The sequence below is a fragment of the Olea europaea genome, unplaced genomic scaffold, assembly GCF_002742605.1.
Source record: "Olea europaea var. sylvestris unplaced genomic scaffold, O_europaea_v1 scaffold1541, whole genome shotgun sequence".
Classification (NCBI taxonomy): Eukaryota; Viridiplantae; Streptophyta; class Magnoliopsida; order Lamiales; family Oleaceae; genus Olea; species Olea europaea.
In genome coordinates, this window is record NW_019233003.1 from 145,776 (window position 1) to 169,560 (window position 23,785).

The following is a 23,785-nucleotide window of genomic DNA, read 5'->3' on the forward strand; positions in this document are numbered from 1 at the left end:
AATAAGGGCACATCCTGCGATTTACCTCCCTGAGCTGCTGAGGGGCCGGAGGTTCAGGGACAAGGATCTAGTCGGACGCAAGCCCGGACCCCTTGTAAAAAAAAAAAAAAAAAAAAAAAAATGGTACATCGACGATGAAGTTTCATCTTACACGATTGAACTTGAATTAGAGTAACTACTACAACTGCCTGTTTCAGCGTAGACCATCCCTTCCTTTACATCATTGCGCAAATTTCGCCCAAATACCAAAGAAAAAATAAAAATCCGAACCAAAGAATTAGATAATATGAACAAAGGCAAGAAATTTCCACGAAGTTTATGATGGTTTGAATATCTGCACGATAAAAATCTACTTTCTTCTTACTGTTTGACAATTTTACAAACGTGCGAATCACCATATGGGAATGTAGCAGCAGTCTTTGACTTCCCAATAGGTAAGTTTTTCACCCCTAAAGCAAATCCACTATCTGCTTGACTTTTGTGGGTCAGAGAGGAATTTGACGGCAAAACGAAGTGGCTTGATTCTTGATTTTGTTTTTTGGTCATTTCCAAGATTTTTAATACATTTGTCTGTTTATGGGTCCTTGTTGACTCTGTAATTTACTTATGATATTTAGTATTTTTAGATTTAGGTCTTTTTGTTTATTTTATATTCTAAGATTGATTTACATCCTTTTGTAATTTGTTTAGGATTTAGGTTTTTGAATAATTTTCTTGCCGTTGTGGCGGAGCGATTATGTCCTTGTTTGGGAATGGGAATACGATTTATGCTTACCTCTTTGCAACAGCAATTGTAATGGATGACTAACAATCATTCACACATGTTAGGGATCAATTCTCATATTGAGGTTTTTTTCCCCCTTCAGTAATTTCCCCTTCTTCCCTGTCATTGAATATTCAGAGTAATAAATCATTTTAAATTCTGTTTGTGGAATTGGAAAAGCATTTAGGGGTGATGAGTGCAGTAGAAATGGTGTTTAGGGAAATACCCGATACTCCTAGTGAATAAATATACCGTTTAATCATTAGCAAAAGGGTGAAAATTTACCTTAGTATTGCATATGGCAATTAATGTAGTACACGTATAGATTTCTTAGTTTTACAAAATTCTACCTAGACACTATTTGATGCGGACATCCATTTATTATTTATTTTCTATTTGAACTATTAGTTATATTTTATTTGGACTATTGTTTATGTTTTCGTTATTGGGCTTGTTTAGTGGATTTGGCCCAAGCCCTTCTCTTTAGGGTTTGTGTTCTGCTATTTATTTTTGTTTTGTTTCTCATTTGAGACAGTTGATGATGAATTAGAATTGAAAGTTGGTTTTGGCTTGCAGCCGGCCGTTTCCCCCCTTGCTTCTCCCTTTCCGTCCCCTGGTCTCCCCTCGTTCCCCTTTGTTTCTCTCCGGTTCCTCTCCCTTTCTTACTGTTTCTGCCTTCTTCTTCTGGTTATGCTATATTCTGCCTGTTTTAACTACTTTGCAGGAATTCATTTTCTTCCTGCTTCAAATTGGTATCAGAGCTAAAACTTGGGAATATTTCAATTGTCTTTCAGATGTTTTTCCACTCATTTACAATCCAAAACTTTTCTTCACAGTCTCTTCCCAAAACCCTTGTACAGAAACACAGACAAAATAGTTTGTTTGAGGCAGCAGTTTTCTTTTCTTTCAATTTTCCTTCTTGGTTAAAAAAAAATAATAATAAAAAAAATAAAAAAAATAGAGGCAGCTATTGTTTATACCTGGGAGAAATTTATTATTATTATTATTATTTTTCATCAGTTTTGGAAAAAACAAAAAAAAAAAAGATGTCTCGTTCATTTTATTTTGCTGCCCAAGCAAGTGTGCTACCCAACAAACCCTAGAATTCCAAGTCCAAGCCAAACCCAATTAGTTCCAATCCAATTATTCACAAATCTCCAAACCCAATACCCATCCCCATGTCACAAATAGCCCAAACCCAGTAATTGTAGGCCCATAAAATTAGTGTCTATCTTCCACGAAGCCCTCATATTAGCCCAATTCCTTGCAGCCCAAAAACTCAAATCTTAACCATCACAACAGCAAATCATAATCCATATATACAACACCAACCCAGCCTGTCACCTCCGACCCAATTACAGCAACCCAATAGCCCATACAACATTAACCCAGCCCACATTAGCTATTACCCACACAAGTCACAAACCAACCCAATTCTTTCATCTTCTTCAACACATTTTACAGATTTCTACCACCAACACCCACCCACTCAGACGCCTCTATCCCCGACGTTTCTGTCTTCCACCGACTTCATTGATCAAGTAGTTTACTGTCTCTACTACCAAGCAACCCATTCAGTTACACAGAGGTTTCTATTTCAGCATCTGTCCAATTTCAGTGAAGCCAACAATTTAGAATATGCAATGATCGTGAGTTCAGGAGATGGAGACATTTGACACAGGCAGATCAGAGGCCCAATCGTTAGCAATTCAGGCAACTAGACTACAGGGAGTTGCTATCTCCTAATTCGCATTGGTTTATACTGTTGTTTTATTTTAAAAGTGCATCACTTAGATTCTTTGTGTTGCTGTTTAGATTCTTTGTGTTGCTGTTTAGATTCTTTGTGTTGCTGTTACTATCACAACTTTGGCCTCAAACTTCACTTGACTGGAATCACTCATTGAATTGATTTGCCATTGTTTCCCCATTTATCTCACTGAATTGATGTGCCATTGTTACCTCTTTTATCTACCTGATTGGAAATCTTGACAATACCATTTGATCTTAACAAGCATTGGACCCTTGCTTTATTATTTACAAGCATCAGCACTATTAACTTGTATTTTTGGAAGGGAAAAAAAGAGAGAGAGAGAATTTCAAATTGATGTTTTAATCGTTGGTCCTTGATGCATATTGGTCTCTCTATTGCATTTCATTTAGGTAGTATTGCTTTGCATGTAGTTACATATTGGTCATCTTGTCACTTCTAACTCTAGTACCTTAAACATGAACTCTTCACAATTCAATGCACTCACCCGACAAATAGCGGCTATTCAAACTCAAATGACCGCTACTTTTGAAGAGAGTAAGGCCCTATCTGTTAGTTCGAAAAATTTTAAACACATCCCTCATTCGATTGATGTTAATAATTTTAAGGTGTCCCATAATAGACAACATCGTCGACAAGGTAATCAAAAATACTTTCGACCCGATCGTAAGGATAGGGATAGGAATAGGGATCAGATTCGTGAGCGAGAACGAGATAATTTTGAAATTCTTACTCAATGGAATGCCCTTAAACAAGGAAATCAATTAGTGATTGAGTATATCGCGCAATTTGAGGAATTTCGAATCAAATGTCATTTAATTGAGGATGAGAGCACGACTTTGAGTAGATTTAGCCAAGGTCTGAGAGATGATCTTAAGCGCGAGCTTTTCCTTCGAGGTGTCACTACTCTTGATCACGCTTACTCTTTAGCTCGAGATTATGAGTTGATTATTAGTACTCCATATGAAAAGCGTGGTCATCGTCGCTCACCCATCTCATTAGCGTCGCCTCATTATAAGTCTATAATAAAACCGTCTCCGTCTAATGTTCCTCCTATTTGGAAAAATAATTGTAAAGGTCGTGATAGTCCACAATCTCCTTTTCCATGTAGAAAGCATATTGACAATCATCTTTCGGTGTCATTGGCTCCAATTTCTCCCGTTTAATCCCTTCTAGGACCACCCCCATCTGATGTTCCTCCAATTTTGAAAAATAAGGGTAAAATTTTTGATAATCATCATTTGGCTTCATTGGCTCCACCTCCTCCCGTTAAGTCCCTTCTAGGACCTCCCCCTTCTAATGGTTCTCTAATCTTGGAAAATCAGGGTAGAATTTCTGAAGCTCCAAGGTCTTCTTCTCACTTGTTGTGCGTCAACTGTAAAGACTTTGACCACATTTCTTCCAAATGTACTAATCGAACCTTAGTCATGGAAGAACGAAAGAATGTAATAGATATGCCATTAGAAGATCTAGTCTATGAACCTAAACTTGAAGATTTTGATGACTTGGATGATAGTGAGGACACTTCTTTAGGTGGACTCCAGACTCTTCCCGAGACTTTAGATACTATACCCCTGACAACTCTCGGTCACATGTTATATGTCATACCCTTGCACAACTCAAAGAGCTTGATGATTTCACTGGCCACCATTGGAGAATCCAGTCGCCTGTGGTTAGCATTAAATCAACATTCCCCACTACTGACCAACTTCAAACTGATGGTCAAAATGAAGTCGTTAACCAAAGTCCTAGCAATTTATTCAAGTCTCTAGTCTAGAAAAATCTTAGTAATTGGGACTTGATTCCCCCAACTGTTCAAATTGCGTATAACAATTCTGTAAATCGGTCTCTAGGTTTGAATCCATTTGAAACTGTTCATAGTTATAAGTCTAGGCGGCCGTTAGACCTTATTTCCATGTCCCCACATGCTAGTGTGTCGATATCAGTTGAAGCATTTGTGCATCATCTTCATGACTTGCATATTAAGATCAATAAACAACTTCACGCAAGTAATGCATTATATAAATTTCAAACTGATTTGCATAAACAATATTTTCAATTTCACATTGGGGATTATGTTATATTGCAAGTCGGTAGTGCTGGTCCTTTTAAAGTTTTAAAGCATGTTGGTCCATATGCACATGTCATTAATTTTTCATCACATTTTGCCCACCACTCTACTTTACATATTGAAGACTTAGTTACTTACAAAGGCCTTTTTAATTTCCTTGATGATCCTTTTCTACTTACTTATGTGGATCCCCAACCTAAATAAATTACCATTTTCACTCCAATAACACATGTCACAGCACACAAAGATGTAATTGATGCTATTTTAGATAAACAGGTTGTGTTGACCAATGAGGGAGATTTTGGAGATGAGTGGCATGAATTTTTACTATTGGGAATTCAGTATCGGTATGTGATTACAAAGAAAGATTATCTTTCTTGGTTGGATCATATCCTTGAGGATAAGCTACAACTATCCTTATTATCATTTGTGGAGTTTCGGTATTTGGTCATCGAGAAAGATCGTCCCCCGTGGCATGACTTGGAGCCTTTCGCATCAGATTCAGTGCAACATTCTGCTTTATCTACTCGACGGGGTCGAGTTTTTCTCCCACCCCGGGAGAGTTGATGCGGACATCCATTTATTATTTATTTTCTATTTGAACTATTAGTTATATTTTATTTGGACTATTGTTTATGTTTTCGTTATTGGGCTTGTTTAGTGGGTTTGGCCCAAGCCCTTCTCTTTAGGGTTTGTGTTCTGCTATTTATTTTTGTTTTGTTTCTCATTTGAGACAGTTGATGATGAATTAGAATTGAAAGTTGGTTTTGGCTTGCAGCCGACCGTTTCCCCCCTTGCTTCTCCCTTTCTGTCTCCTAGTCTCCCCTCGTTCCCCCTTGTTTCTCTCCGGTTCCTCCCCCTTTCTTACTGTTTCTGCCTTCTTCTTCTTCTTCTTCTTCTGGTTATGCTATATTCTGCCTGTTCTAACTACTTTGCAGGAATTCATTTTTTTCCTGCATCACTATTGTTCTGCGTAATATAGACAAGTGATCCTTTATATCAATTTGAAATACTTAAGCTAGATACCCATTATTCTTCACCTTACATTATATTTTGGGAAACGATTTAGTTCATTGGGTTCGCAATTGCCTCAAATGGTAAAAAAACCAGTTACAGTCCACAATCAGCTATGATCAACAATAGTGATAATAATTGAGAACAAAAACAATTTCTCAGATGTTTTATGGCTCAATAATTTAGAGGTAGTAGGTGGTAATGCATGTTTATTGAATTATTTAATACTTTGGGATATGGATTTTCATTTTCCTTTCTGGAGGGTAATGTCTGATGAAAAAAATGGTTCAACAGATGGGATCTATAGATGGAACATCAGTAACGAAGCTTGAAGATGAGAGCCTCGTCAGTCCTCAGCCAATGGATCGAACGACACGCACTCTAGATGTTGCTCCTCACAGATCTTTCTTTGAAGTTGGAATACAAGAGTTTGGTTGTAAATATATATTAAATAGCACAATAAAGATTATTAAGATCATTTTGTTTTCGAGCAAAATTAACTTGCTAGCATCTTGTGGCCCATTATCAATGGTAGTTGATAAATTAACAAACCATCACGTGAGTTGCAATTTTTTGGGCTACAACATTTTTCGTCATAGAAGATGTATTTCTTTTTCTCACATAATTTCAAGGATGGGTATTCTTTCTCAGTTTATTAGGCATCATTCCACTGGCAGAACGTTTGGGCTGGACTACAGAGTAAGATTCTAAACATCAAATATAAATGCTTGCTCCTCATTTTTCAAAGAAGTAGCAGTGAAAGATCTATTTTACTAATAAGGAACAGGGACTTGTGAGCAATCTTAAGGATACCAAACGAAGATAAAGTGTTATTTTCTCCCTTTTTTCTCAAGAGGAAAATTGATTTATATTGAGTGGCTTTAGATTCACATCATTACTTGTACTTAGCTTGCATAATACAAATCTCTTTTTTCTTTTTTTTCTTTTTTTATGATAATCGAGATGGTTTTTGTTTTTTCTTTAAATGCAAGCAGCTGGCTTTCTATACCGAACCCACATGTTTTTCTTCAGTTTCCTCAAATCCTCTTTATGATATACCAATTCTTCAAATACCTTATTTGTCAGACTTGAATCTCTACATTTACTTCTCTTATTTGATGGTTTGTATTATACCAGATCTTAGTCTATTAGTAAGTAACCCATTTTCTTCTCATTTTATATTTAAACTCACTCTATATATGGCAATCATCTCAGCTTGAGTGATAGTCATAAGAAGCTATCTTTATTAGTGAGGCCTTTGTTTTTCATTTTCACTTGGTATTAATATTTTGTCAGAATTTGATCATGGAATTGGATTCTTAGTTCTCTTTTATCGTCTTCTCTGTTGAGTAATAAAATTCTTCCTCACCTCCAACTGTTGATGTAGCCATGTAGGCCAATTAACAACCATGTAAATATCATTTGTTTTTTCCCTTTAAATGCTGCCTCAAATCCAATTTTGGGGCTTGTGTAACAATTATAACTGAGCCATGTTTTGGTGGCTTGTTTTTTAGTGGTGATAAAATATGAAATTGAGAATTTTGATGTAGATGTACCTATCAAAAAAGAATTTTGATGTAGCTGTGTGTGAAAATGCAGCCATTTAGTTCTACAAAGGTTTCAAAGGTGCTAACGGGTGAAGAGGATTTGCCACAAAAAAAATGCCTAAAAATGCTAGATGGGGTGGCTAAGAAAAATTGGCTGCTTCATTATGGCTTAAGTTGGACGGTCTATACATGGAGAAACCCCTTTCCAGCAGATTGTATTCGAAGGAACATTAATGTACCAATCAGAAGACACAAGATACACCTATTATGTTCCATCTAGACAACTTTAATGAGATTATTCTGAATGTGAAAATGTGAAAGTTGAAGATGAGGATCAGACTTTAATTTTTTTGTTCTTTCTACCTCCCTTGTTAAGATCACTTTGTTGATATGATTCTGTATATGAAAGAAAATCGTTTGTTTATGGTATAAAATGTTAACCCATCTTTTTACACTATAGATTGGAAGAACTTTTTTTGGGAAAAATGGGATAATAGTTCATGAATGATTTAGTTGTAAGAGGAAGGGTAAAAGAAAATAACTCAGTGATAAGAGACAAGTTTAGATCTAATTCAAGTTTAAAAGGGTAAGTGCAACAATTCTCACAAAGAATCCCTTTGGAAAATTGATTCTCTCATAGTCATCAATGAAAGAGAGCGTAATGGTTAATCTTCAGATATTAATGATGCGACTCTTGTTGATTTGTGGTTTAATTTGATAACCTTGAAACTATGTTAACTGTATTTGATGTTTGTTTATGCAGTTGGGGGTCTTTTAAATGCTACATTTGGAAATGCAACAGAGTTGATAATCTCAATGCATGCAATGAAAAGTGGCATGTTACACGTCATTCAATAGTCATCATTGGGATCAATTCTTTCGAACATGCTGTTGGTCCTCGATTGTGCTTTTTTGCTGGTGGAATTGTGCATTATAGGAAGGAGCAGGTGTTTAATAAGGTAGGTGAAATGACCAGTCATTATAGTTTTCCATTCTGGAAGAGATGAACTTCTTGAAATTTTTTCTGTTGTTCAACTATCTAACATTCAGTTAACTAAATACAAGAACAATTTTTATCTCATGTTTTAGGCATCTGCGGTGATGAATTCGGGATTACTCTTGATGGCAGTGATGGGTCTCTTGTTCCCAGCTGTCCTCTACTTCATGCACACAAAGTTGCATTTTGGCAAGTCTGAGCTCGTGCTTTCAAGGTTTAGTAGTTGCATTATGCTTATAGCATATGGCGCATACCTTTTTTTCCAGCTAACAAGCGAAAAGACCCTCTATTCCCCTATAAATTAGGTTGGTCATTTTATCATTGTTCTCTCCACTGTCTGTAATGTTGAAATCATTCCTTGCGCTTCTTTTAATTTTGCGAGGATATTGGTACTGCTGTGCATCATGAATTTGAAATTAATTTTTAGTGTCTTTTAACTCCATCAAGATTCATTGTGACGAATGTTAGATTAAGGACTGCTGCACCTTATAATCACAAATCTCCTCTGCACAGCAGAACATTCTGTATATTTGATGACAATATAGGAAGGACGAGATTAGCTTGTTCTAGCTTATGTGATGTTTTAGGTATAGCTTAGCACCATGATCAAGTTGCTTTTCCGATATCGAACTCTAGATTCTACCCTTCTTCTATTGTAACACTTCCGATGAAGTTCTGCAGTACGAGGACCATAGTCTATTTTGTTACAAAAAATTTCCAAATACCTGGAAATTGTTTGCATTTTTTTCTTTTCTGAATCAAGTTCATCTTAAGTTCAAACATTTCACGGCTTGTTAAGAATGCTGGATTTTGTCTATGGTTGGTTTAACTGGAAAATAATGGAAATTCAGGAAGGGACTCCAACGGATGGAGGCTCAGATGATGATGAACTTCCAAATATCTCAAAGTAGGAATTTGTTACGTGGTTATTTATACTAACTTCTCTGATATATGTCCTGTCAGAATACCTGGTTAACGCCATAGAGGTAACATTTTATAACGTAAACTTTTGGTTATCATGTTTAAAATATGTGATGACAAAGATTTTCACATGCAATATCCACAAGGTATTTACCGGAAAAAGAATTACCTGTTCTGTCAGCACGAATTGCCTCTTATACCATCATTTATCAATCATATCTCACTCTCTCTTCCGTATGTGGGCTCACAAAGTTTTTATCAAGATATTGTTATATAAATTATGGGGTATGAGGATAGGAGATATCATGTCATCCTAGTGATGTACTCTAAAAGGTAAATTGTTATTTTTCAGGGGGCATCTGCTGCAATGAACATTCCAGTGGCATTTACTAGTGTTATACTGTTATCAATTGTTGGGAATGCTGCAGAACATGTAGACGCTATTATGTTTGCAGTGAAAGACAAGCTTGTACGTGTTTATTTTGCTGTTTTTTATACCGTACATTATGGGTTAGATCATGGTTTAAATTAGTTTGTTCATGATCAGGATATTTCTTTGGGAGTGGCAATAGGCTCATTAACTCAAATAGCCATGTTTGGGGTATGTTTTGAATAAATAAATATGCTTGTTGCCAAATGGCCATTTTTAGAATCTAATGTTTGCAAGTTTAAATTTTGATTGTTATACCATATTCTTGCTTTCCCGGGCATGCTAAATAGGCTTGAATTCCATTTGTGGTATAAAACAAGGATAAATTTTTCCCTTCTAAATCAACATGTTCTAATATGAACTGAATCACAGTTATTTAACTCTACTATAGATCGCAGTTCTCTAGTTGACTGTCAAATCAATGTTCTCCAGAAATTCTATATGGATGCATTTTAAGACTCACCAGTTTTGTGTGTGTGGTGTCCATTATTGGACAGACAATTCTTGGCTTGATGCTACACAACTTCCTTTAGACACTTGAGTGATTGTGCATGGGTGGTTGTCCTATAGTTACTGTTTTGTGTGGAATTATGATTGTAAGACATGCTAATGCATTCAATGACAATTATTAGTTTTCCCTTTTGATAAGTGATTGAAAGCTTATACATTTGGAGTATTTCAATAAGGTTCCCTTAAAAAATATATATGTGATTGGCATGGCACATTCATTTTAAGTCATGCGACCTTTATTTTTTCATGATAAGATGATATAAATATTCATATAATGCCATTCTTTAGGCATACAATGACAACATGAATGTGGACTTTTTTGGCAAAACTTCGCTTTTAGAATTTTATTATTGCCAACATGATTCAAAAGACATTTAATTCCACTTCCATGCCTCTCTCTCTCCACTTATATTTTTTTGGTTTTCTAGACTCGACATTCTTATCCTTCCCCACCTTTTCAGCACCATCTACACCTAGAATCTATGAAGAAACATTAGTTTAAACTTTTAGAAGATCACTCTTTGGTTTATAAAGTAGTTCACCAATAATGGCACAGTGTTGGAAAATTCCTCCATTAATTTAAGTTGTTTCTGAGTACATTCTTTGTGTTTTGTGAATTAGTTCGTGTTTCTCTGTGATTTACCCACTTAATACCAGTTGTGGTGTTGCAATTGTCACAGATACCCTTCTGTGTGATAGTTGGATGGATCATGGGGCGCCCTATGGAGTTGAATTTTCAACTTTTCGAGACTGCTACACTCTTTATGACTGTTCTTGTTGTAAAGCCCTGAAAATTTTATAGAATATAATTAATTGTTTTAAATTCTCATTTCTTTGAGTCAAATAATTAGATTTAATGGAGCAAGTTTTAGTATATCAATATTAGACTCTTTTTTGTAACTTGTAATTAATTAGAAATTTTTAACCAAAAAAAAAAAAAAGGTTAATCAAAATAGTTAGGCCCAAAAATATAAAGTTCAAAGAATGTCCTTTATTATAAAATTAACTAGGTTGACCTTTTTGGAATTCATTAGTTGTAAAAACGTGTGCCTTTATAAAAATTGAATGATTGAGTAACTTTATGCCATTTTATAGCAATTGAGTGTCCATATGCTTGATAGCAGAATTTTAGGTGGCTCACGTGGATATCTACATGGAATGATTATTCTATACCTTAAATAACTTGTAGTGGCCTTCATGTTGCAAGTGAGATCCTGAGATGCATGTTTCTCAATTTTTTGTCAATGAGAGTATCACCATGTTAACATGTTTGATAAGGTGGATTAAACAATTCAGACAAAAATAAAGAAGCAAAAATGTTTATTATTGGCTATTGTATTCGTTACAATCTAATAATGCATACCAAACGTGTACACTGCAAATTCATTTAGTCTTGACGTATGATTTCATGTTTGCAGGAGGGAACATCGAATTACTTCAAAGGGCTGATGCTCCTACTCTGTTATCTGTTAGTTGCTGCAAGTTTTTTTTGTACATATTCTTTTACCAAGCTGTCGTTGTCTACTTTTATCAATATTACCTGTATTGTGCGTCGTAGATTTTAAGCAACGACAATTTTAGAGTATCAGATCTGGTATTTTTCAACGTGTCCCATGTAACGTGAGAACTTTTGGAATCAATTTAAACCCAAAATGATCTAAAGTAATTGATTTTCTTCTTGATAGGAGGTTTGTAATTTTCTTGTTCATTGCATGATTGGCATTTTTAGGTTCTTGGTTTTTGGTTTTGGGTTTCGAAGAATAAAGAATTGAAGATGTTTTAACCAAAAAAGATCGGATCTTGTTTGCATTGTAACGAATATCATTCTATTGGATGTTTATTTACCTCTGTATACTACGAGATAATCTTATAGTTTGTTTAATCTTGTCATAAACATTTGCATTTCTCCATGAGTCTGATTCACGTCTTAACATGCTGGGAATGTCATTCTGCAAAGGGCAAATTCAAAATGAATTCATAATGTACAACTCTGTCATGCCAATTTACGAAAATCCAGATTGAACCGGTTTAGTGAAAGCAGAAATGAGATGTGGAAGTGAAGAGGCATTTAAAAGTTCATCATCATAGAGAAATTACGTATAGCTTATTATGGATAATCCATAATCTCAGTTTTGACTTATATTCTAATGAAATGGGGTTGCTCTAAGTTATATGGCTGGATGTAAATTAGATCCTTTATGAAAGAGTAGAGGTAGCATGATGCCTTGTAAAGCAAAGAAAATTTTTATGTTCCTTTTGTCATGGATAGAGGGTGAATTATTTTTACTGACTTATAATTGTGATTTTGCATAGTGTGTACACACACACACAAACATATATTTTATTTAATTATGGCTAAAAGGGTATTTCGTCTTCCAAACTCGATTCATTTGTCACTTTTTTTTATTACTTTTATTTCAGAGAAATAGATGACTAAGTTGACACCATGTTCACCAAATCACAAGTGTAAGTAATGTTCAGGGAGAAAGGTAGGAAAAGTCTTGCACCAGTAATTCAAAATTTTAACAGAAGTGTAAAGTTCTGCTTAGTATTAGTTTCTGTGGAGGTCCTGTCTTACAAATTTGTTTGATGTTGTCCACTCAACTTCCATTTGACTTAATTTCATCACCCAACTTATATTTTTGTTTCAATCTGATCACATAGCTTATGTTTTTTATTTCAATTTGATATACTCACACATACATGAAACAATAAATGTTCTATATGTGTGTGTGTGTAACATTATAGATGGGGTGATCAAATTGAAGGAAAATTAAATTGAGTGATCAAACTGAAATTTGGTAACCATTAAGAAACAAACTTGTAAGTTTTGAGTAACCTCCTGGTGAAACTTCAAATTTGTTGCATGATTTTTATGATTGAGAATTCATATGATGTTTCTTTTACGTTGCTTCGTAATTGAGTTTTTTTAGAATTCAACGTCTCCAGGTTTTAGCACGACAATTACTGCATAAAGGGCAATACGTGTAAGTGTTATGTCTTAGGTCCAATCAACATTGGATATAAATACTTTTAATATATAATTAATGTAATTTTATGACATATCTATTATTTAATTAATATTCAATTAAATTAAATAATAGAGACCGTAGATTCAAATATTCGTAATTTGTTAATCACGAGAAGTAGTGATTGTGAGATATAAATTACATATGATTGAATCTTAAATAATCTATGGTCGTAAATAATAATGAGATACATATATCGTTATTACGGATAGAACATCACGTATGACATTTCTTACTTGTGAAGTAAGTAGCTGACCTCACAAGTTGAAGTGTGGTGACACTTGAATGAACAAGTGGATGTTTTGTTATAGAACAAAACATTGGAGACCCGCCTAGAGATTCTACATGAATAATTATTTGAGTGTCAGTGGTTAATATCTAACGTTCAGTAGTGCAATTGGTCGTTTGACTTGAGGTCGTCATAGTACCTTATATGAGGACAATCATGCTTTGACGGTGTTAGATGCTGCTTTACCAAGAGCCGCTAATACGGCATCGTTGGGGTATGTGATATGATCCAGGAGTCGAGTCCGACGAAGGCGAGTGCGAGACGAGACCCGTTGATAGTCGATGGCGGACCAATGACGCGATCAAGGGCAAAGCAAGTGAAACAAGCGATGAGATTGTTTGTTCAAGAAACCATTGATGGAACCATGTTCGAGACTCAAAATGGAGCAACTTTCATGTTCGGGTCGAAGGCAGAATCAACTTGGATAAATTTGTTATCAAGCGACGAAATCGGAGGCTGAAAACAAGCTTGTGCGACCGCATGGAGGCATACCGGAACTCAAGATGAATTTTTGGTTGAACCATACGACCACATGAAAATACACCATGCGGCCGCATGGTTCAAAATTTTGGCGAATTTTTCAATTTTGGTAATTTTCCATATTTTGTTAGTTTTTGATTCTTTTCCATATTTTGGGGATTATGATCGACTTTTGCTCGATTTTTACTTAGTTTTTAGGTTTAGTATAAATAGGAGTTTCCATTCAATTGTTAAAAAACCTTTGACATATTTGATATCGAATTAAAAGTGAGGCGTATTGTCTTTCTTCATCGAACAACTTCGAACTTATCAAGTGTTAACTTGTGGCGTTCAAACAACCGGATTTAATTCTTGGATTGCATGATCAAGGGGTCTTTCAAGCGTCGTTCTTGTTAGGGTTTTTTGTTCGACTTTCTTTTGGGTTAATCTTAAACTCTTGGATTAATTTGGCTTTATTGGGTTTGTCAATCTCGTTGTGGGTTTCGTAGTCAATTTTGCTACGAGGTTCGCATCAGTTGGTATCAGAGTTTTGGCTCCAAATTAATTGAAGGTTATATCTTTTCTTTATTTGTTTGGATCGTTAATTATTTTTTCCTTAGTTCTTCTTCGTTCTTGTTTTTTTTTCGTCGTTTCGTTGAGTTGTTGGTAGTTTACTCATCTTCTTTCATCAAGGAGTACAAACAAAAAGTACAAAAAAAAAATGGGAAAAAAAATTTGATATTATTATTGTTTGATTTTGTTTTTCTACCAATAACAATTCCTACATTGTGTTTGATTTTTTGGATATTTAATTGATCCTTTCAATCTTCTTTTGAGTCTATTCACATTTTCGTGTCAAAATATTCATCTATTCCACTTATTCAAGTTCTTTGAATCTCGTGGTCTTCGATTGATATTCGGTTTGTTTGAATTCCTGGTAAAACAATTGATTTAGTTCACTTGGTTCTTTGAAGTGCTTGGAGGGAGACTTTGAATGGTAAAAGGCTGAGTGGTGAGTTTAATAGAGGGAAAAAGCCATATTGAGTATTTTTCGAGTGAAATCTCTGTGAGGCATAAAAATTGTGTGATATGATGTCGGAAAGAGAAGGTTCTAATTCAAGCCGAAACGGTAATGACAACAATGCATCGGAGGACATGATAAGGAAGTTTGAAAGGGTACTTGGTGATATTAGGGAGAAGGTGGATAGGGAATGGGAATGGATGGTGCAAATGGGTACTACAATTGCTAATCTTAGTCGGGGACAAGTGGAGATATCTAATGTTAGGGGGTTGGGTAGGCGTGAATCTAGGAAAGGAAGGCGAGATGAGTATCGTAGTGATGAGGATGATTTTGATGAAATGACATTGATATGGGTCGAGCGAGGCATAGGGGCGATAGAATGGAAAGACGGGGTAGGAATAATTTGGGAGATGAAGTAGACGGAAATTTGGGGAATATTAAAATGACTATTCCGCAATTTAAGGGGAGAAGCGATCCGGAAACATATTTAGAGTGGGAAAGGAAGGTTGAGATGATTTTTGAGTACTATAATTACTCGGAGGAGAAAAAGGTAAAATTGGCGGTGCTTGAATTCGTGGATTACGCGATATCTTGGTGGGACCAAGTACTTACATCAAGGCGTAGGGGTCGGGAAAGGTCAATTAGCACTTGGGATGAGTTAAAGATGTTGATGAGGAGGAGGTTTGTTCCGAGTCACTATTATAGGGAAATCCATCAAAAATTGCAAGGTTTGTACCAAGGATTGAAAAACGTAGAGGATTATCTCAAGGAGATGGAAATTCTTATGATTCGGGCCGAGAAGCTACCATGGCACAGTTCTTGAATGAGTTAAATCGAGATATTGTAAACGTTGTAGAGTTGCAACATTATGTGGAAATCGAGGACATGTTACATGTGGCAATGAAGGTCGAGAGGCAATTGAAGAGGAAGGGGACATCTAGGCAACCGTTAGGTACTTCGACTCCTAATCCAACATGGAAATCAAAGTGGGATTACAACAACAAAAACGGGGCTGCTCCTAGAGGTAAAAATGATTGGCAAAAGGGCAAGGATGAAAATACTAGCAAACCAATATCAAAACTGAAGGCACAACCGTCGCACAATCGGAACATCAAATGTTTTAGGTGTTTGGGAACGGGGCATATTGCTTCTCAATACCCAAACAAACAGGCGATGGTGTTGTGGGATAATGGAGAGATTGTGAGCGATAGTGATGGCGAGTTTGATGACATGCCGGCGTTGGAGGGTGTTAATGAAGAAGAAAAAGTTGAAGGGCCGGTTGGGGATCTACTAGTCACAAGGCGAGCTCTCACTACTCATGTCAAAGCGGACGACTTGGAGTTGCAACGGGAGAACATTTTCTAAACTCGATGCCGCCACGTCAACAATACGGTATGTAGTGTTATAATTGATGGTGGTAGTTGCACTAATGTAGCTAGCATATCTCTTGTAGAAAAATTGGGTTTAACATTGTTGAGACACCTGAGACCTTATAAATTGCAATGGTTGAATGAGAGAGGCGAGGTGAGGGTGAATCGAAGGTGTTACTTAATTTGTCAATTGGGAGTTATAAGGACGAGTTAGTGTGTAATGTGGTGTCAATGTAAGCGGGACATATTTTATTGGGGCGACCATGGCAATACGATAGGAAAGCTATGCATGATCGGTACAAAAATCGATATAGTTTCATTAAGGATGGAAGGACCATTACTCTTGTGCCATTAACACCGGCGCAAGTCTATGAGGACCAATTAAAATTGAGAAGTGAGAAAGAGAGGAAAGCAAAAGAGTTAGAAAAAATGAGAGCAAATAATGAGTTGGAGAAAAAGAGAGAAAATGTTGAGATAGCCATTAGAGAGAAAAAGAGGGAGCAATCACAAGAGAGAAAAGAAAGAGAGTGTCCCGAGAGAAGAGAGAAAACACGAGCGAATTTCTTTGCAAAGGAGAGTGATTTGAGGAGGGCGATAGTTGAGAGAAAAGAGATGATCTTGTTCGTTTATAAGGAATCACTCCTCAATTTTGAGGAAACTAACCTACCCCTCTCTAGTTTGGCCTAGTCTTTGTTGCAGGAATTCGAGATGTATTTTCGGAGGATGCATCAAGTGGATTGCTGCCTATTCGAGGCATTGAACATCAAATTGACTTCATACCCGGAGCTATCATTCCAAATCGACCGGCTTATCGAAGTAACCCCGAGGAGACTAAGGAGTTTCAAAGGCAAGTGGTGGAGTTAATGAGTAAAGGATACGTAAGGGAAAACATGAGTCCTTGTGCGGTACCGATTTTGCTTGTAACAAAAAAGGATGGAACATGGCGAATGTGCGTGGATTGTAGGGCTATCAACAACATGACGGTAAAGTATCGTCACCCTATACCTAGGTTAGATGACATGTTTGATGAATTACATGGTTCTTGCATATTTTCTAAAATTGATTTAAAAAGTGGGTATCATCAAATTCGTATGCGGGAGGGTGATGAATGAAAAACGGCTTTTAAAACTAAATATGTTTTATATGAATAGTTGGTTATGCCGTTTGGACTCACAAATGCACCTAGCACTTTTATGCGTTTAATGAATCATGTTTTACGTGTTTTTATAGGAAAATTTATTGTGGTTTATTTTGACGACATCTTAATCTATAGCAAAAATCTGGGAGAGCATTTGGAACATTTAAAATATGTGCTAATTGTTTTAAGGAAAGAACAACTCTATGCTAATCTTAAGAAATGCACGTTTTGTATAGATATAGTTATTTTTCTTGGTTTTGTGGTTAATGCTAATGGGGTAGAGGTAGACAATGAAAAGATAAAAGCTATTAGAGATTTGCCGACACCTAAAAGTATAACGAAAGTTAGAAGTTTTCATGGTTTAGCTAGTTTTTATAGGCGATTTGTGAAGGATTTTAGCACTATCACTGTATCACTCATGGAAGTAGTTAAAAAGAGTGTAGGTTTTTATTGGAGTGATGAATAGGAACTTGCATTTAATACTATTAAAGGTAGATTATGTGAAGCACCTGTTTTTGCATTACCTAACTTTGATAAAACATTCGAGATTGAATGTGATGCATCAGGAATAGGGATTGAAGCAGTTTTAATGCATGATCGGAGGCCTATTGCATACTGTAGCGAGAAATTGAGTGGAGATGTTTTAAATTATCCTACATATGACAAAGAACTTTATGTACTTGTTCGAGCTTTGGAGACTTGGCAACATTATCTATGGCCGAAGGAGTTCATAATACACACCAATCATGAGTTATTAAAGCACTTGTGCGGACAAAGTAAATTGAACAAGAGGCATGCACGGTGGATGTAATTCATTGAGACCTTTCCATACGTCATTCGGTATAAACAAGGTAAGGAAAATGTGGTGGCGGATGCGTTGTCTCGAAGGTACGTATTACTAACTACTCTTGATTCTAAGCTACTTGAGTTTGAACATATTAAGGAATTGTATGAAAAAGATGTTGAATTTTCGGATATTTATTTGTCATGCGTAAAGGGGGTGGTTGATAGGTTCTTTAGGCATGAAGGGTATTTATTTCGGGAAAATAGGTTATGTGTTCCTAATTGTTCTATTCGGGAGTTGTTAGTAAGGGAGGCACGTAGTGGTGGATTGATGGGACACTTTGGGGTTCAAAAGACTTTAAATGTATTAAAGGAGCATTTTTACTGGCCTAAGATAAAAAGTGATGTTGAGTGAATTTGTAGTCGATGCATATGTTGTAAAAAAGGCTAAATCTAAGGTTTTACCTCAAGATTTGTACACACCTTTACCTATACCTGGTAAGCTTTGGGTTGACATCTCGATGGACTTTGTTTTGGGTTTACCTAGGACTAGGAGAGGTCGGGATTCTATTTTTGTGGTTGTAGATAGGTTTAGCAAAATGACACATTTTATATCATGTCACAAAATTGACGATGCCACGATCATTGCGGACTTATTCTTTAAAGAGATTGTGCGTTTACATGAGGTTCCTAGAAGCATAGTGTCGGATTGGGATGTCAAATTTTTGAGTCACTTTTGGAGAGTTTTGTGGGGTAAGTTAGGCACTAAGCTACTATTTTCCACAACTTGTCACCGGCAAACAGATGGACAAACCGAGGTAGTGAATAGGACTATAACACAATTGTTACGCACAGTAATCAATAAAAATTTGAAGAGTTGGGAGGAGTGTCTACCATTTGTTGAATTTGCATACAATCGAGCTGTTTACTCTACTACGTCATATTCTTCATTTGAAATTGTGTATGGTTTTAATCCACTAACTCCTTTGGATTTAATTTCTTTACCTGTGAATGAGCGTGATAGTTTAGATGGCAAAAAGAAGGCGGAATTGATTAAGTCACTCCATGAAAAGGTAAAAGCGCAAATTGAAAACAAAAGTAAGTTGGTTACATAGCAGGTGAACAAAGGTAGGAAGCGCGTGACATTCGAGCCAGGAAATTGGGTTTGGGTGCACCTTAAGAAAGAGCGGTTTCCGGAGCAAAGGAAGTCCAAGTTGCAACCGAGGGGCGATGGTCCATTTCAAGTGATTGAAAAGATAAACGACAATGCTTACAAGTTGGACCTTCCAGGTGAGTACAATATTTCGGCTACTTTTAATGTATCTGATCTCTCTCTGTTTGATGCAAGTTCAGATTCGAGGATGAATCTTTTTGAAGAGGGAGGGGATGATATGATCCAGGAGTCGAGTCCGACGAAGGCGAGTGCTAGACGAAACCCGTTGATAGTCGATGGCGAACCAATGACGCGATCAAGGGCAAAGTAAGTGAAACAAGCGATGAGATTGCTCGTTCAAGAAACCATTGATGGAACCATGTTCGGGATTCAAAATGGAGCAACTTTCATGATCGGATCGAAGGCCGAATTAACTTGGATCAATTTGTTATCAAGCGACGAAATCGGAGGTTGAAAACAAGTCTGTGCGACCGCACCATGCGACCGCATAGAGGCATACCAAAACTCAAGATGGATTTTTGGTTGAATCATGTGACCGCATGAAAATACACCATGCGGCCGCATGGTTCAAAATTTTGGCGAATTTTTCAATTTTGGTAATTTTTCATATTTTGTTAGTTTTTGATTTTTTTCTATATTTTGGAGATTATGATCGACTTTTGCACGATTTTTACCTAATTTTTAGGTTTAGTATAAATAGGAGTTTCCATTCAATTGTTAAAAAACCTTTGACATATTTGATATTGAATTAAAAGTGAGGCGTATTGTTTTTCTTCATCGTTCTTTATTGAACAATTTCGAACTTATCAAGTGTTAACTTGTGGCGTTCAAACAATCAGATTTAATTTTTGGATTGCGTGATCAAGGGGTCTTTCAAGCGTCGTTCTTGTTGATTTTTTGGTTCGACTTTCTTTTGAGTTAATCCTAAACTCTTGGATTAATTTGGCTTTTTTGGGTTCGTCAATCTCGTTGTGGGTTTCGTAGTCAACGTTGCTACAGGGTTCTCATCAGTATGTCAAGAATCGTATGATGGTTATAAATGACCAATAGAGTATTCGTCACTCTTAGATAGTAAAAGATTATGATCTGCATTTTATTCAATTAAGTCGATAACAAAATTATTGGTCAAGGTATACTCAAAAGTCGAAAAGGAGTTTTCGACTTATATTGACTTAATAGTGGAGTGAAAGATATGATCGATTATCAAGATTGACACACTTCCATATCTCATAATTGATCGGATCATATTGACGGAGGGATTATAGTTTCACGGTAAACGAACGGATTTGATTTTTTCATACCACGTGACGTTTCCTATCACATGTATTGCCCCGATATATTGTTGGATGTCAATTTGGGACGACAAGTGTGAATTGATGATAAATTAAAAGGGTATTTTAATTGATCAATTTTGATTAGATCAAAATAATAGTTCATGTCGTTAGGCATCGTGATCGGGAATCTGATGGGTCACACACAAAAGGAGAATTAGAAGATTGTGATTTGTTAATTAATTAATTTAACAAATGTTGGATAAATTAATTAATTGGGTTGCTTATTTATAGGCCTGAATTGATTAATTGGTTAATTAATTTACGGATCGAATTTAATTAAATGGGTTAATTAAATGTTGGACCGGATCAGACCAAACCCGTTCAGACTTATATAAATATGATTAAGATTTTCAAAAATTGTAGAGATTTTTCATTATTCTTGCTAGCACAAGAAAAATCATAATACTACAATTTTGTTCTCTGTGTGGATCATCGTTAGAGGCTGGACAATTGGACAACTGTGGATGACGAATCAAGATCATTGGAATAAAGAATTGTAAAGGAGTTTGCAGATCTCAACAAAAAGTACATCTTTTATCACAATTTATATCTAATCACAAAGACAATTCTTATTGGGAATCGAAAATTATTTTAATTTCTGCTGCATACGTTAAGTAAATTCCCAACAATACGATCATAAACAAAGTAGTTAGGGACATGTGGATTAAATGTTCTGACTTTTTTATTTTTTTTATTTTTTATTTTTTTTTGAAATGAATCTTCAAACCTCCTGAAATAGATGGACCCCCCTTCTCCTATACTAACACTCACTTGAATAGTGATCAAGATGACCCGAAATTTGAAAACAACTTTGATGGGTTTCCCTGGCCTATATAGGGCTGCTGGTGTTCACCTTTCAAGATCAGGGATGAGAATCAATGGATATTAACATTGTTTGCATTTACTTGAAATTACAAAAACAAAGCATTGGATGTGTTTATTGAAGGGGACAACAACAATAAATAACACGTCTATAATAATTCAAATGAAAAAATTCGATAAAATTTTACGTTAATCGTCAATTTACTGAAACTCTCCTCCTTTATCTAGATCCGAGATAGATGAAAACATATCACGAATTGGGCATGTGACAAACTCGTCTATTGCCTTTTCCAATCTGCTCAAATTGTTGAATGTGTAAGCATAAATCAATTAATCCTTAGACGAGTGTAGAGTTCTACGATGGGTGAAAATTTCAAGTTTGTTTTAACCTTATTAAGCCATGACATAACATGATGATGCAACAAACTTGGAATTTAAGGTTCAGATAAGCAATCCAGTTGTGTGCTCAGCTCGACCTATTGTCAAGTCTTCCGTGAGTACAATATAATCACATTTCTTCAACAATAAGTTTTTAGTTTTGTAAAAAGGAATCAATAGGGGTTGCCATTTGATTTAGTCCTCGTATTTTTAATGTTGTTGAGAAGGCTTGTAAATTGTGTCGAAAGTGGAAGTGTACGTAAATTTCCACCAAAATGCCTCGTGTTTTTCTAATTAAATAAAGAAGACAAACGCTTCGGTCAAAACAAGTAAGGTGAATATCTATATTATTTTGGTGGCCAGTTATCTTCAATCATCCTCTTTCGAGGATGAAAATGGCCCGATATTGGTGGCAGGCTTGGTAAGAATGGTGGTGGTGGAAACTATTCTACTGGCGGTGTGACTGTGGTTTTGCGATGGTGGGCAGTGGGAGAAGTCGATGAAAGCTGATCTCAGGGCTGGTTAAACAAGTGTGCATATTTAGGACACCAAGCTAATGTATGTGTTAAGATTTAGTACAGTCTGAGTCCTTTGTTATATATGTTTTCTTTTCTTGCTTTTTTATTATTATTATTTATGCAGTTGTTTGTTAATGAAAATTTCATATTTTGGGGTGGATTTGGAGAATTGTTGAGATATCATATAAGGCCTCAGACTTGTGTAATTAAGGGCTGAACAAGACCGGGTGATGCTGCTTGTTTCAAGGTTATACATCGCGGTACTTGAGGATGGACATAAGAATTATGCCCCAATTTTCCTTCTCATTTTCTCTCTCTCTTATTTTCAACCATACAATCTTTCGTAAAAGCAAATAAAAAACTTTTCATTCTTTTTTTTGAACCACACATTTTTCAAAAAAACACTATTTCAACCATCAAAATTTGGAAAGAATAGAAGCCAAACGAGAGCTATATTCTAGGATAAAAATCAACACAAAATCGAAGTATTACTATTAGTAGAGACCAACTTAGTTCAGTATCCAATTTAAGCCCCCCTTTTGGTGGCAATGTTTCACTCCAAAAAATCATTTTTTTTTTTTTATCATTATTCACTATTCCAACAGTCGTTTTTGACTTTTTACTCGCAGGTGAGATCCATTTTTCTATCAAAATATAATTATCATAATTACTACCAAACAGGCCCTAACAAAACTCATATCACATTCCAAGAGGGCATGTGTTTTTCGTCATAAATTTAAAGAGAAAACACAAAAGTATCAAACATGCAAAATAAATTTATATCCTCTTGTTCCCATGTTCTATGGTCAAGTTCATTAAAAGTTTGATAGAAATTTTAGTAAATTTTAATAGAAGTTGATAAAATGTATTATTAAAAATTAAAAAGTTAATAACAATTGTGAATCTTAGAGTTACATAGTTAAAATTAAAGTCAATTCAGTTAAAAGTTAACTAATGGTGTGTTTGAGCCCCATTATTTGGCATTATAATGAGATTAATAGTGTTTTTTTTTTTTTGAAAAAATGAATGATTGAAATTTTTTTGATTTATTTGTAATATTATTTTATTAAAGATTGTATGGTTAAAAGTATGGGAGAGAAAAATTTAATTTAATGAAATGAGAAATAATGAAACTCAAACGGGAGCTAAATTTTGCCAAAATTTTATCAAACAGACAATAAAGTTTTCGTAGCCAAAATAATTTTTCTAATGGCTCAATTAATATGCGAAAGTAAGTTGAACCATGCAGAAGGTGGTGGTCGGGATCGTGAAACTATCGCTTGAGAAGTAATCAATAACGTGCATGTCACATTATTTTTAATAATTGAAATATTCCAAAAAAAAAAACAATAATTTGAGAAAAGTAATTAAACCCTACATGTTACTGATTTTTTATTCATAACAACTCTACTCATTTTTGGCGTCAGCAATAAACAAAACAAAAAAAAT

At 35.5% G+C, this 23,785-nt stretch overlaps 1 protein-coding gene and 1 pseudogene across 1 annotated transcript; both read left to right on the forward strand.

Moving 5' to 3' along the window:
* The first annotated feature begins 443 nt into the window (after positions 1-443).
* On the forward strand, positions 444-6,562 carry LOC111376645. The gene is made up of 2 exons (XM_022999615.1): positions 444-848; positions 5,911-6,562. Exons 1-2 carry the CDS (start codon positions 801-803, stop codon positions 6,325-6,327), a joined length of 465 nt encoding a protein of 154 aa, XP_022855383.1. The 5' UTR covers positions 444-800; the 3' UTR covers positions 6,328-6,562.
* A 45-nt stretch (positions 6,563-6,607) lies between these two features.
* Positions 6,608-11,703, forward strand: LOC111376644 (annotated as a pseudogene).
* Positions 11,704-23,785: the final 12,082 nt, after the last annotated feature.